Source organism: Bos javanicus, chromosome 13 (genome assembly GCF_032452875.1).
Source record: "Bos javanicus breed banteng chromosome 13, ARS-OSU_banteng_1.0, whole genome shotgun sequence".
In the NCBI taxonomy this organism is placed as follows: Eukaryota; Metazoa; Chordata; class Mammalia; order Artiodactyla; family Bovidae; genus Bos; species Bos javanicus.
The window spans coordinates 65,713,717-65,729,729 of NC_083880.1; the positions used below are offsets into that span (position 1 = coordinate 65,713,717).

The window sequence follows — 16,013 nt, forward strand, 5'->3', positions numbered from 1 at the left end:
TAACTACTACCTTGGTTCTGCCTCTACCTGGAGGATTTACTTTCAGAGTCCTCAAGCAGTGTGACCCTACTTCTCAAGGCACCAAACTCTTAAAAGTTCCCTCTCAACTCTACACTGTCTCCACTTCATGACTAAGGGGAGGTCTACGATCAGGCACTGATGCTGGATTCAGCCAACATGCTTGGTCAGACATTTTAATTTCACTGTTGGGAATGATGAGGGTCTCTCTCACTTCATAAATCTTTACACACTGATTACTGTCATCTGCACAAAAACTTCTAGAGTAGGGTTTTGTTATCATGCATTGGAATAACCAGGAGGGCTTATTAAAACTCCGAGTTCCTGCCCGAGGCCTTTGGAGCAGAGCTCAAGAACTTGCATTTCTAACAAGCCCCGGAGATGCATACCCTGCCAATCCGCAGAGAACGCTACTTGTAGGGCACAATGGCCAATCATGAGGCCACCTTCTTCCTTCTACTTGTTAAGTATTCCATACTCACAGAGTAGCGTATTCAGGCATTTTTTAGAAAAGAGACATGAACCTCATGAAACCTTCACTAACATGAAAACTTTGAGGGTAGACTGTTATTCTGCAGATGGGAATGCCAGAGGAGGCACAGGAATCCGAGGTTAACAAGGAATAGTCAGTTCCCTGAAAATTCTAAGTGTAAGATCAGGAACAAACATTTAACCTGATTTAAGTATAAAACAGACCTAATTAGCCCAGGCTGTATTTTCAAGAAGTTTAGGAGTCAAAATCTGATTAGAATCGTAAAACAGTTCTCATACTTAGAGACAGTACTGGGAAGGACTATTTCCAAGCTGGATACCTATCAGAGAATCAATTCCATCACGTTGCTGTGGGATGGGCATTTTTGCCCAGAAATAAGCACACCTGTGGCTACTGTTAAGTTCAGTTCTGCACTTTTAGAAAACTGATTCAAACTTGCATTGAAAAGCTAATCTGAAACCACATACTTATAAAAAAAAAAAAATTCATGTTTTAGACTAGTTCATCAATCACCTGGACCCTAGAACACTCTGAGTTTTATCACATCAGAGCGTTATTTCCAGGAACTATGGGCTGCTTATAGTGGCAGCACTTCCCTTTTAACTGCACTTCAAAGAAAAAGGGAAGAAAGCAGAGGTCTTTCAGGCTGAGAAAGCAGCAGTAAGCAACGTAAGTTTAGCACTTAAATATACTGTAATCCAAATTTGGACCAGGAGGTCAGGCCCTTAAATATTCCACTACAGGCTCCAGAAAACGCATCTACCCTTATTGTGACAATGCTACCGGAAAACTCTCTTATCCATACAAGGGAATTTAGCTTGTGAAGAACTTCTATCCATTATCTAATATCTCACAACATTAAATAATGCTTATGAAGTTTTCAATGACACAGAAAGTTGTTTACATGTCAAGAAGTTGAGGAAAACAGACACAGGGCTAGAAATAGCCTATAATCTTAATGATTTAAAAATGAATAAGAGGGACTTCCCCAGGGGTCCAGTGGTTAAGAATCCGCCTTCTAACGCAGGGGATGAAGGTTTGATCCCTGGTCAGGGAGTCGGGTTCCCACATACCAGGGAGCAACTAAACCTGAGCACCACAACTACGGAGCCCACGCGCTCCAGAGCCTGTGCTCCACAGCAGCAGAAGCCCATGCACCACCACAAAGACCAGCTCAGCCCCTCACCACCCAGGAGGAAGACCAGTACATGCATTTTGTACCAGAGGGTAACCTGTGGGTGGCAGGATTATGAGTAATTTTATTTTATTCTTTCTATATTCCATTCTTTTTTCTATTTTCCCATTTTCTATACTGAGACTATATTCAGGAAAATAATTTCTTTTTAAAAAAAGAGAATGACAGAAAGAAGTTTTCCTTGTTTCTGTGCAACTATTCCACAGAAAGAAGTTTTCCTTGTTTCTGTGCAACTATTCCAGAAATAAAGTGATTTGAACCACATATAATTTACTCACTAAGGGCTGGCAGTGAGGAAAGGAAACACATTACCTTTAGCAAAGTTGTATTTACAGGATTCAGGCGAGAATTGCATTCAACCTAAAAAAAAAAAAAAACAGAGAAAGACAATTTTATGAACTGCTAAATACAAAATAGCTTGGCACACGAATGATCTTTCAAGAAGCTCAGCTGGGAGAAACTCAGTTTTGGCTGAATCAGCCAAAGAAGTTACCAAAATAAAAAATAGGAGATATATTTACATGATATACTTTATATCTTGTATTTCTTAGTAGATATAAAAATCTGGCTAAGTTCATTTTCTGGACCCGTTACAAGTAGAGTCTTTAAAGAGCTACATTTTGAACCTAATTCCTCTTACGGCTAGGCAGCAGCAGGGCAAGTTATCTCCTTCTTTAAAATGTGAACTATGGGCCTCACCTGCTGAGGTCCTGATGATTCCCCGGCACAACCGGTCCTTATGACTGAGCCCTCACACCTCCTGCGCCCACTCCTCATCCCCATCCTCTGCCCCCGAGGTAGCAGGGGTGCCATTCCTCTCGCCCTGACTCTTCTAAGCCTCAAGATCTTTGGCTGTCCCCTTGAAAGTTGAACTTCTCTATGGTTTTTTCTCTCAGAGCAACCATCACAATTAAGAATTACAATCTTGTCTATTTTCATGCTTGGTATCTCATACCTTTGTATCCACAAAGGCAGGGACCTCAAAGAAAATGTTCTGGGGAGGTTGTTTTATGGTTCAACAATGTTTTATGGTTAACTTGATCTACTAGATCTCTTCTTTACACATGCTTGCCCAAGCACACATATAGAACACCGTGCTAAGAGCATGGAATCTAGAGGGGCAAAAGCATGTAACACAAGGCAGAATGTTGTTGTTTAATCACTAAGTCGTGTCTGAGTCTTTTGCAATCCTATAGACTGCAGCCCACCATGCTCTTCTGTCCATGGGATTTCCCAGGCAAGAATACTGGAGTGGGTTGTCATTTCCTTCTCCAAGGGATCTTCCCAACCTGGGGATCGAACCCCCGAGTCTCTTGAATTGCAGGCAGATTCCTGAGCCACTAGAGAAGCCCCAAGGCAGAATAAGAGTACTTGAAAACTTCACTTCTGAGCTGAGTGAGAACAGAAGGATAAATAGGATTTCTACAGCCAAAGTAAGAAGAGGTGGGCATTTGAAGGCTTCCAGAGTCATGGGGTGGAGAAGGCAATGGCACTCCACTCTAGTACTTTGCCTGGAAAATCCCATGGATGGAGGAGCCTGGTAGGCTGCGGTCCGTGGGGTCGCTAAGAGTCGGACACGACTGAGCGACTTCCCTTTCACTTTTCACTTTCATGCATTGGAGAAGGAAATGGCAACCCACTCCAGTGTTCTTGCCTGGAGAATCCCAGGGACGGGGGAGCCTGGTGGGCTGCCGTCTATGGGGTCGCACAGAGTCGGACACGTCTGAAGTGACTTAGCAGCAGCAGCAGAGTCATGGGGAAGCAGAAGCAAAGACCCAGGGGATGCAAGGTGAATGTGCCGGGCATGTGTGGGGTTACAGAGGCCAGTATATGGTATGAGGATGCACTGTGGGGAGAGGGTGAGAAAACTTGAGCTGACTGTGGAAGGCAAGAAGTCACAGAGGGTTTCTGAGGTGACGGGATGTGAACTGTTTCAGGAAAATAACCAGCAGTGGCCTGTATGACAGACTGCAGAGGCAGCGAGACAGTTAAGAAGCCATGAAAATTACCTAGACAAGAACCAGTAATCCAGCTGAATGCTTACTCTGGGGATGGCTGATGGGTGGTTACTCAAAACTTCTAAAATCAGAGGATGATCTAAAAGCCAGGATCATCAAGTCAGGGTTTTTTCTTTATACAAATGCCAATGCAGGAAGTAAACAAATGTACCTGTTTCCTTACTACAGAATATGCTCTAAAAGGCAGAATGTAGGACTTCCTTGTTAGCACACTGGGTAAGAATCCACCTGCCAATGCGGGGGACACAGGTTCAATCCCTGGTCTGGGAAGATGCCACATGTCGCAGAGCAACCAAGCTTGTGCGCCATAACTACTGAGCCCATGCTCTAGAGCCCATGAGCCACAACTAATGAGCCCTGTGTCACAACTACTGAAACCCACGCACCTAGAGCCTGTGGTCCACAACAAGAGGAGCCCACGCACCGCAACTAGAGTAGCCACGCTCTCTGCAACTAGAGAAAGCTCGCGCGCAGAAACTAAGACCCAGCCCAACCAAACAAAAAAAAAGAAGAATGTAAAAACTTGATCCCTAAATGCCAGGCAAAGTGCTGAGAACATACTAGATATACAATAAGTATCTTCTAGAAGAATGACTCCTAAGTCTGTATTTAATATAATAAAACATACTTTTTCCTTGGTTCATCACTTTGTAATTTCTGTAACTGTTTAAGACGAAGGCTCAGGATCTTGTAGGCCAAGAACAATGGTTGGTTTTTGACATGTCTACTTTCTCCCCAGGTCCAACTGCTAAGACTCCAGTTCAGTTCAGTTGCTCAATCGTGTACAACTCTTTGTGACCCCATGAACCACAGCACGCCAGGCTTCCCTGTCCTACACTGTCTCCCAGAGTCTGCTCAAATTTATGTCCATTGAATCGGTCTTGCTACCTAACCATCTCATCCTCTGTTGTCCCCTTCTCCTCCTGCCTTCAATCTTTCCCATCAGGGTCTTTTCCAATGAGTCAGTTCTTCACATCAGGTGGCCAAAGTACTGGAGTTTCAGCTTCAGCATCAGTCCTTCCAATGAATATTCAGGACTGATTTCCTTTAGGATTGACTGGTTTGATCTCCTTGCAATCTTGCTAAGACTCCATCTTATTCATTTTCATATTCTCCAGAGCACTGAGCACATATGTGTTGTTTAGTCATTAAGTATGTCCAACTCCTTTGTGACCCCATGTCCTGGAGCCAGCCAGGCTCCTCTGTCCATGATTTCCCAAACAAGAATACTGGACAAGAATATTTCATCCTCCAGGGGAATCTTCCTGACCCAAGGATTGAACCTGCATCTCGTGGCAGGCAAATCTTTACTGGTGAACCAGCGGGGAAGCCCACTGAGCAAATAGGAGAAGCTCAAAAAATGATACTGAATGAATAAGCAAGAATAGCTAGAGACTAGAACTTGTGGAGTTTCTTCCTGCTCTTCCACACTTGGACAGCCCTCTAAATCCCTACCAATTCAGGGGATAAAAGGCTCTGGCAGGGGAGTTAGGTTTGAATGTATCTAGAAGAGAGAGCATCTAGTTTGTGGTACAGATGGCATTTTGAAGTTATTCTCTATACACACTGAAGGTATGGAATCAGAAAGAGAAAAAGACTGTATATGTATGGCCAACTTATACAATCTTGAAAAATGATTGGTAACATTACTTTATAAAGTGAAGTCGCTCAGTTGTGTCCAACTCTTTGCGACCCCAAGGGCTGTAGCCTACCAGGCTCCTCTGTCCATGGGATTTTCCAGGCAATAGTCCTGGAGTGGATTGCCATTTCCTTCTCCAGGGGATCTTCCCAACCCAGGGATCGAACCCGGGTCTCCCGCATTGTAGACAGACGCTTTACCATCTGAGCCACCAGGAAAGTCCAACATTACTTTAAGTTCATGTAATTTTAGAAAGACAACTCAGCATCATTAGAAAATTCTCATTAAGGGTATTTTCTATAAACATTACTATTTTTCTGTGTCAAATACACGTCATGAAAAAATGGTTTTGATAGATCTATCAAAAACATGTATCTCCACCTTTTCAGCTAAAGAAGTGAAGGTGGCCAAAGAAAACCAGATCATTTCATGCAGAAACTTAAGTTACATTATATATGTGGGAAAGACAAGAAAATGATGACTTATGAAAAACTGAAAGCTTCATGTGTAATTAAAGAAGTGCAAATTAAAACAGTGGTTAACAGTAGTTAATTTTTAACCAAATTAACTACTAATAACTGAAAAGTCCAAGTTGAACAGCATGCTGTGCAACAGACACTATCCTACATTGCCAGCAGCAACACACTGTTATATCTTTTCTGGAAAGGAATCTGGCAAAAGGCATTAAAAACCTTACAAAGGTATATGATTTTTGACACATTATTTCCATCTCATCCCAGGGAAATGATCAAAAATGCAGGCAAAGATTCTGTATGGATGTTCAACGGCAACATTATTAATGGTGCACAATCATAAATAATCAACAAGAGAATGAAGTTACATAAACAAGGGTATATTTACAAGACTGAATTGTATATAGCATTAAGTAATCAGGTCTCTAAAACTTGTATATTTAGTATCATCCAATCTATGCTGTGGGGCTTCCCTCGTGGCTCAGTGATAAAGAATCTGCCTGCCAATACAGGAGATACGAGTTGGATCCCTGGGTCAGGAAGATCCCCTGGAGAAGGAAATGACAACCCTCTCCAGTATTCTTGCCTGGGAAATCCCATGGACAGGGGGGCCTGGCAGGCTACCGTCTATGGGGTCACAAAAGAGTTGGACATGACTTAGTGATTAAACAACAATATCTATGTTGAAGAAAAACATGGTGGCTTGTCTTCGGGATCGTGATTTTTTTCCTCCTGTCCTTCTATTTACCAATTTTTTACGATGAACACATATTATTTTTACCAATGTGCTATGTGCTTGAGAAAGAGGTAGAGAAAAGTACGCAGGCTCTCAGCAACCTTCCAGCCAGCTGCAACAGTTCCAGATTTGTGGTGGCTGCAGAAGGCCAAGGCTGTCAGAAATCTGATGATAAGCAAATGGTATTTAGTGGTACTATCTGCCACCGAATGAACTGCACCATATAAAACAGTCTGGGCACTATTGATCCCTTCTGATGAAACCGAGTGATCAATGAGGAATTATTTTCCCAGACTGGATAACAAAGCACAAACCTGATATGTGTAATCAGAATTAACAAAACCTAGTATCTACCACGGAGAAGGCAATGGCACCCCACTCCAGTACTCTTGCCTGGAAAATCCCATGGACGGAGGAGCCTGGTAGGCTGCAGTCCATGGGGTTGCTAGGAGTCGGACATGACTGAGCGACTTCACTTTCACTTTTCACTGGAGAAGGGAATGGCAACCCACTCCAGTGTTCTTGCCTGGAGAATCCCAGGGACCGGGCAGCCTGGTGGGCTGCCGTCTATGAGGTCGCAGAGTCGGACACGACTGACGCGACTTAGCAGCAGCAGCAGCAGCAGTATCTACCAACTGTTTCCAGTACATCAGCAGTGTGCTACAAACAACTTATTATATTTCACCTTACTCATCTTCACAGTGTCAGGACATACTTACCACAGCCTCAACTGCGGGTGAACTGTCACCAACCACCAGTAAAGTAGAGCACCTGGGGGAAGGCAGACAGGAGGACACTCAGCTGGGAGCACACAGACTCCACAGACACTGACTTCTATCAAAGGCAGGTATATCTAGCAACTTAGTGGGCAGATCGAGACTTACTTTAACGTCTTTGATTTGTTATCATTTTGTCCCAGAATGGGTCTTTCAATCTCCAGGTCTTTGCGTCTAGAGAGACACAAAGGAAACAATGCACGTTTCAGGTAAAATCATGGCAACTCAGGTTACTTCCTGGATGTGAAAACCCAAAGGTATCAAAGAATATGAAAATTATCTTTCCTTCACACCTGACAAGGGAAGAGATTATTCATAGATTTTGTTCATAAGTAGCCTCATCAGTGGCATCCTGAGTGGAACAGAGAAGGAAAAAGGAACTCAGTAGGATGATGAAAGGAGACAACTTGAAAACTTAACAGCAATGCTGTTGAAATCCTCAAGTCCTAAGTGTCTAATTTTCCAATTACTTTACAGGAATATTTTTTTTAATATTTGTTTTTATTTTATTTATTTGCCTGTGCTGGGTCTTAGTGGCAGCACATGGGATTTTCGATCTTCTAAGTTGCCACAGGTGGGATCTGTAGTTGCATCACGCAGGATCTAGTTCCCTGACCAGGGCTCGAACCCGGGACCCGGGAATTGGGAGGGTGGAGTCTCAGCCACTGGACCATGAGGGAAGCCCCTAGGAATAATTTCTTAAGGGGAACCTTTTAGGGGAACTATTTTCCTGGTACTTACAGTTTATTGTAGTATTTAATATCCTTTCTGATTTCAGCTAAAAATAAGGAGGCTCTGTAATACAGAGGAAGGAGCTAGAGACTGGATTCAAAACTTGCTTTGCTCCTACTGGCTGTGTAAGTCTGGGTAAGTTACAGCTGACCTATTTCCTCAATCTTTTTCCATATACCCAGGAAGCTAGAAGGAACTGACATTTTCACTGGAGAAGCTGGATGCAAGATAAGAATTGGGCTTCTCTCAGTGACTGGGGGAAATGTGACAACTTTGGGAATACACAAACAAAAGAGAATTTACCACTGTTCACGTTTCACTTCTGCCTGATGACAAGATATCAGTAGAGAGAGACTGAATTAAGGTCCCAAACTTCTATCCTTCTATCCTCAACATGCATTTTTCTGTGTCACCCAAATTGTGTGTTTTTGTGTGTGTACATAACTTTTAGGTCCTTTTGGTCTCAAAACATCTTAAAAGTACAACTGGTAGGTGAATATGCCTGAAACAGCATTCAGTTCATTCATTCCTCTTGAAAGCTGTTTTCATATCTATCTGAAAGCTCTTCCTCTTCTACTGTTGTGAAAGTGTGAAAGTAACCCCATCACACAACACTGTAAGAAGCAGTTTACTTCCCCTCCTGATTCTCTCTTAAATTTCCATTAGCTTCTCAGACTTCGTCTGCATTTAAGTGAAGGAACAGAACCAACTGTACCCGTTATACGAGCCCAGGAAGAGCTGTAGGTTTTCCTGGTTGATGTCTTGGGCAATATGCAGTCTGTAGGTCTGAATCAGGTCCAGGTTGGCCTGCAACTCTTCCTAGAACAATGAAAAGAAGACACAGGTGAACTTCTGAGCTACAGTACAAATCTATCTTGTTTGGTTTGCGTTCTCACCATTTGCAACCCTAATTTCCTTATTTGTCTTTTATTCATGTTCTGGCACTTTCAAAGAGACAGTGTCTTGTCTGTAAAATGAAGATAACAACCCGTTACCCGAAAGGGATGTTTTAAGGATTAAATAAGAAATGCTATATGAATTGTAAAGTATAAATTAAATGGAAAGTAACACTTCTCTTATTAGTCATAAACCTGTATCATTAACTTATCTATGTTTTCATCAATATAGTGGGTGTAATATCTATTTATATACTATTATTTAATAGTATGCATTCTAGAACTGCATATTACATTCCATTAATATTTTAGTGATTAAGTCAATTTATCATTTACCAATATTATGGGTTTTTTTTTTGAGGCAGTGGAGTTTATTTATAATATTACATTAGTTTCAGGTATACCACGTAGTGATTTAAAATTTTTATAGATAATGTCCCATTTGAAGTTATTACAGGGACTTCCCTGGTGGTGCAGTGTCTGCCTGCCAATGATAGGAACACGGGTTCAATCCCTGGTCTGGGAAGACTTCACATGCTGGGGGGCAACTGAGCCCTGTACTACAGCTACTAAGCTCTTGCTCTAGAGTCTGTGCTCTGCAACAAGAAAGCAGCCCTGCTCACTAAAACTAGAGACAGTTTCTGCATGCAGCAAAGAAGACCCAGTGAAGCCAAAAAGCGATAAATAAAATTACTGCAAAATACTGGCTATAAGCCCTGTATAAAATTCAAGAGAAACAAGAGTGTATCAGTAAAAAGAAAATCTCCCTCCTTACTACCCATACCCAATGATCCTTATCTTGCTGGCCTTCTCGGAGGCCACTAGAACCAGTTGCCAGATTTTTGTATATGTAAGTATATATGTACATATATGGACACACACATACACCAGTAAATATGGACAGTTTTAAGCAGAAGGAAAAGGGTTTACACTGGAGGAAAAAAATGTATCGGGGTAGTGAGAGAGTCAGTTAATCTGAAGCAGTATGCAAAGGTCACCACCAGCAAGCCTTGTGGAGAAACCAAGGTAAGGAGAGCTTGTGTGAGTATTCTCACTGCTACATGGGGAAAGTGAGCCAAGAATAACTGAATCACAGTGTCCCTGAAACGAAGGGCACTGGAGCCATTCCAAGGAAACTTGATAAATGCTGAAGATATGAAGATAAGTGGACAACAAATGAACCACATCGCAATCAGAGATGAAATGACCTCTACAGTTTCCCCTTGAAAGTCTGAAGAGGAACTTGAGCAGAAGTTTGAGATAAAAAAGGGGCAGAGGTAACACTGGTATAAAAGGGGTAAAACTGGCTTAAGTGCTAATGGAACACCCGAGGAAAAGCTGTTCTGTGTAAATTGCACACCATCACTCACATTTCTTTAGAACACAAACTGTAGTGTGCTAGACATACTATTCTGCACTGAGGTCACTCCTTACCAGGACATATGGGGCCTTCTCATTTATTCATACTGTTTCCCCACACCCTTGCTAGTACAAATGATCACTCTTTTTGACTTCTGCTAATCTGACAGATAAAAAGGGGTTATCGTTGTATTTTCATTAGTGAAGATGAGATTATTAATGTATAGAAACCTTACATGCTTCCATTTCAAAGCAGTAAGAGTAATACATGCACTCACTTGTTTAAATTTTAAATGAACTCATCAGCTTTGTGACAACCTCTTGTCTGTGGCTGCACACATTTTTAATTAAACACACAACATGTATATATTGTGAGGATGTTCTTACTTTACCGAAATCATTATAGTTTTCAAGATACTGTGGTATGGGTATGTGTGTATGTGCGTGCTCATTTGCCCAACTGTGTTCAACTCTTTGCAGCCCCATGCACTGTAGCCCGCCAGGCTTCTCTGTCCATGGAATTTTCTAGGCAAGAATACTGGAGCGGGTTGCCATTTCCTTCTCCACAGGGTCTTCCCAACCCAGGGATCAAAATGGTGTCTCTTGCATCTCCTGCACTGGCAGGCAGTTCTTTACCACTGCACCACCTGGGAAGGCCTTTTGTGATATGGCATAAGGCCAGACAAATATCAGGGAGATAAAAATGAGCCTTCCAAAATAAATCCTTACATTTATGGCCAACTAGTTTTCAACAAGGGAACCCAGACAACTCATTGGACAAAGAAAAGTCTTTTTTTTAATGGTACTAGGAAAATTGGATTTTCAAAGGAATGGAGTTAGACTCCAACTTCACACTAAGTACAAAAAATTATCTCAAAATAGACCATAGACCTAAATATTAAGAGCTATAACTGTAAAACTCTAGAGAGAAAGGATAGTTGTAAATCTTCATGACTTTGGATTAAGTGATGGTTTCTTAGATGTAACACCAAAAGTACAAGCAACAAGAGAAAAAACAGCCTGGACTTCATCAAAATTAAAACCTTTTGTGTTTCATGTAGAAAATAAACTGGTTACCAGGGGCAAGGCATGGCGAACAGATAAATTGGAAGACTGGGACTGACACACACACTTCTATTATATATAAAGTTCAGTTCAGTCACTCAGTCGTGTCCGACTCTTTGCGACCCCATGAATCACAGCACACCAGGCCTCCCTGTCCATCACAAACTCTCGGAGTTCACCCAAACTCATGTCCATTGAGTTGGTGATGCCATCCAGCCATCTCATCCTCTATTGTCCCCTTCTCCTCCTGCCCCCAAACCCTCCCAGCATCAGGGTCTTTTCCAATGAGTCAACTCTTCGCATGAGGTGGCCAAAGTATTGGAGTATATAAAATAGGTAACTAATAAAGACCTACTGTATAGCACAGGGAACTCTACTCAATACTCTGTAATAGGCTGTATGGGAAAAGAATCTAAAAAAGAGTGGATACATAGATACATGTATGTAACAAGATTCACTTCGCTGTATACCTGAAACTACCACAACATTGTATATCAACACTATACCCCAATAAAAATGAAATAAAACAAAACAAAAAGATACTTTCATTAGGTTAAACCCAAATAAATAAAATAAATAAAAACTGTGCTTCAAAGGACACCATTAAGAAAGTTAAGAGAGAGACTTTGCTGGTGTTCCAGTGGTTAAGAATCTGCCTTGCAATGCAGGGGAGGTGGTCGATCCCTGTCAGGGAACTAGAATCCCGCACGCCAAGGAGCAACAAAGTCTGTGTGCTACATGCAGAGTCCACATGCCAGAACAAAAGATCTGCAGGATGTAACAAAGATCCCACAGGCCACAACTAAGACTCGAAGCAGCCAGATAAATAAATAGTAAAAAAAAGAAAAGGTATAAGACAGGGACTTCCCTGAAGGTCAAGCAATTAAGAACCCGCCTTCCAAAGCAGGGTATGTAGGTTCAATCCCTGAGGAAACCAGGATCCCAAATGCCGTGGGGCAATTAAACCTGTGAGCGGAAACTAGAGAAAGCCTGTGAGCCCCAGTGAAGAGCCTACACTAAGCAACAAAGACCCAGCACAGGCAAAAAATAAAAACATTCTCTGTTTGCCAGTCCTTTGTTTAAAATTTAGCACAGGAGCCACTGGCCCAAGGTCTCAAGAATTCTCATAGACTAGCTGTCACCACATCCTAGGCTCAGGTTCTTCCCATCCAACTGCAGTTTCTGTAGCTTCTGCAGCTGTTCAGACCTTATTTTGGACAACTGTCTCCCCCATCTGGTGAATGGCTCTGTGGACAAGTTAGGGCCCTTACCCTCTGGGCAAGTTTCTTCACAGCTGGCCAGCTGTGCTTTCTGTGGAAACCATTCCTCCCATGAACAGGCGTCTCTTAGGTGTGCTGGTGGGGGCTCAACTAAGTCCTCAGTTCCTTCAGTGTCCACATTCCCTTGGACTAAGAGTCGTTCAGTAGCTAAGTCGTATCCAACTCTTTGCAACCCCACGCACTGCAGCACACCAAGCTTCCCTGTCCTTCACTACCTCTTGGAGTTTGCCCAAATTCATGTCCGTTGAGTTGGTGATTCCATCCAACCATCATATTCTCTGTCCCCCCCACTGCTTCTCCTCCCCTCAGCCTAGCAGTAGCTGCTGTTTTTCCACCTGCTACTTTTGGACACCTCAAAGTCCTTTTTCACCTCTTGAAGAAGTAAGCCACCTTCTACTAATTGATGTATTACATGAAATTTTCTCTACTCAAAGCATGTAGCTTCTGTCCCCTGACTGGACCCTGGAAAAGCCCATAAGATGGAGAAAGTGTGACCTGAAGGAGGCTGAGATGAGTGTCACCAGATCTTCTGTATGGCAAGTCTTGACTCTTGTGCTTAAATATTTTTAAAAGGCAGAACAGGAGCATCCTTGGCAGTCCAGTTTAAGCCTGTGTTTTCACTGTAGGGGTGAGAGTTCAATCCCTGAACAAAAGCCCCTCGTGCAGTGCAGCAAAAAGAAAAAATAAATAAAAAAGGCTGTGCTCCTGCCACTATCACCCTACAGTGTCCCCCTGGAATCCTTTATTTAAAAATTCTAACACTGTCACTTGGTAAAGGAGAAATGTACAGAAAAAGAAATCTGTCACGGCTCAGCTCTGAATAACATTTACATGCTAGTATCAATGCTGAAAATTTATCTAATCCAAAGCATGTTATATTGGAAGGATGGAGTAGTAGAGAACATAAACGAGGGTCATGGCATGGGTGTATGTGTGAATATGAGAAATCATCTTTCATAATGGAATGCCAAAGATAATGCCTACAACTGAAAAACCAACAGGTGGAAATACATGCATGTTTAGAGAGATAGAGGCAAGGACACATGGACATTTATGTCCAAAAAGACACATGTAAGAATGTTCACGGAAGAAAAGTGTTTTCTTCAATCGAACAAAAGCTATGACCAACCTAGACAGCATATTAAAAAGCAGAGACATTACTTTGCTGACAAAAGTCCATCTAGTCAAAGCTATGGTTTTTCCAATAGTCATGTATGGATGTGAGAGCTGGACCATAAAGAAAGCTGAGCACCGAAGAATGGATGCTTTGGAACTAGGGTGTTGGAGAAGCCTCTTGAGAGCCCCTTGGACTGCAAGGAGATCAAACCAGTCAATCCTAAAGGAAATCAGTCCTGAATATTCATTAGACGGACTGATGCTGAAGCTGAAATTCCAACACTTTGGCCACCTGATATAAAGAACTGAGTCACTGGAAAAAACCCTGATTCTGGGAAAGACTGAAGGCACAAGGAGAAGGGGACAACAGAGGATGAGATGGTTGGATGGCATCACTGACTCGATGGACATGAGTTTGAGAAATCTCTGGGAGTTGGTGAAGGATAGGGAAGCCTGGCATGTTGCAGTCCATGGGGTCGCAAACAGTCAGACATGACTGAGCGACTGAACTGAACTGACTGAAGACTGTCCACAGAAGCTTTATTCATAATAGCAAAACAAAAGCAAAATATTGGAAATAACCCAAATGCTCATAGGAACATTCATGACATATAACAATGGACTGCTACACAGAATCTAAGAATGAACTACTGATACATAGGAAGACAAGTTCGAATCTCAAAGACTATACTGAGCAAAAGAAGCTGGGCCCATTAGAGTGTACACTATGTAATTACATTTATATGAAGTTCAAGAACAGGCAAGATAATCTATAGAGGTAACAGAACAGTGAATACTTGTTTGGGGAGGGGAATTAGTGATTAGGAAAGGGCACGAGGGAACCTTCTTGAGATGACAGAAATGTTCCCCATCTTGATTCGGTGGCGGTCACATGAGAGAATGGGCTTCCCAGGTGGTGCTAGTGGTAAAGAACCTGCCTGCCAACGCAGGAGACACAAGGGATTCGGATTCAGTCCCTGGTCAGGAAGATGCCCTGGAGAAGGGAATGGCAACCCACTCCAGTATTCTTGCCTGGAGACTCCCATGGACAGAGGAGCCTGCCAGGCTCCATAGGGTCACAAAGAGTCAGACGTGACTAAAGTGACTTAGGATGGACAGACATGAGTATATGTATATAAGGTCACTGAGATGTATTTATGATTTGTGTCCTTTATTATATATAAATAATACCTTAATTAATGAGGCAAAACCCAAAGAATCTGCTAAAAGATTTAAAGTGGTTACCTCTAAGAGGCAGAAATGGGGTGAGTAACAGATTCTTTGTATTAAGCCCTGCAGAACTCCTGTGCTCTAAAATGTATGGTGAGGACTTCCCTGGCGGCACAACTGATAAGAATCCGCCTGCCAATGCAGAGGACACGGGTTTGATCCCTGGTCTGGGAAGATGCCACATGCTGCAAAACTAAGCCTGTGTGCTTCAACTACTGAAGTCCATGCTTCAGCAAGAGAATCCACCACAATGAGAAGCCCGTGCACCACATCAAACTAGCTCCCACTCACTGTAACCAGAGGAAGCCCGCACAAAGCAACAGAGACTCAGCACGGCCAAAAATAAATAAAATTTTTTAAATGTTAAAAATATATATATGTGAATTTGTAATTTTGCTGAAATACAATCTCAATGAAAGAAAAAACTATGGATTTTGGAGTGAGCCTGATTTGGATTCAGATCACTTGCTAGCTGGACAACTGTAGCAAGTTATGTTCCCTCTCTGGCCCTCAGTTTTTCCATAAGTTTAATAGAACCACCTTTTTGTGCCTAAAAGGTACTTGTCAAAGTACTTTACACAGAATGAGTACTCAGTAAATGTTAATTTTCTCCACAGTGACCATTTTCCTTTAATACACAGGCGACAGTTGAGCATGCATTACTCCTACTTAGAGTTTTCACCCCAACTCCAGACACCTCACAGCTCTCCATGCTCATTGCTCATTCATTCCCTCCCTCCTTCATAGGTCACCTGTGATGCTGTCATTTATAGCAAGAAATATATACTTGGTCTTCATTCCCCTCCTGGCACAGAGCTTTGTAAAACCTTGCGATGAGACTGATAAAGAATCTTTTTTTGGTTAATGATGGGATTTTAGGAAAGCCCCTAAGTAACTTCTACATGGAACCAGTCCCTGTGAGTAGCGGGCTGGAACTTTCAACCCTACCCTGCCCTTCTCTCCGGGGTTGGGGGGGTAAAGGAGGTG

At 42.4% G+C, this 16,013-nt stretch overlaps 1 protein-coding gene across 10 annotated transcripts in view; it reads right to left on the bottom strand.

Moving 5' to 3' along the window:
• NDRG3 (NDRG family member 3) overlaps positions 1-16,013 on the bottom strand; it is a 63,183-nt gene that overhangs the window by 4,573 nt on the left and 42,597 nt on the right. For all 10 annotated transcript variants that reach the window (XM_061437501.1, XM_061437499.1, XM_061437498.1 and 7 more), the window contains 4 exons: positions 8,796-8,899; positions 7,457-7,522; positions 7,292-7,343; positions 2,019-2,066 (listed from right to left, as the gene is read on the bottom strand). In XM_061437501.1, coding sequence (XP_061293485.1) covers positions 2,019-2,066; positions 7,292-7,343; positions 7,457-7,522; positions 8,796-8,899 — 270 coding nt within the window. The remainder of the gene's footprint in view (positions 1-2,018; positions 2,067-7,291; positions 7,344-7,456; positions 7,523-8,795; positions 8,900-16,013) is intronic.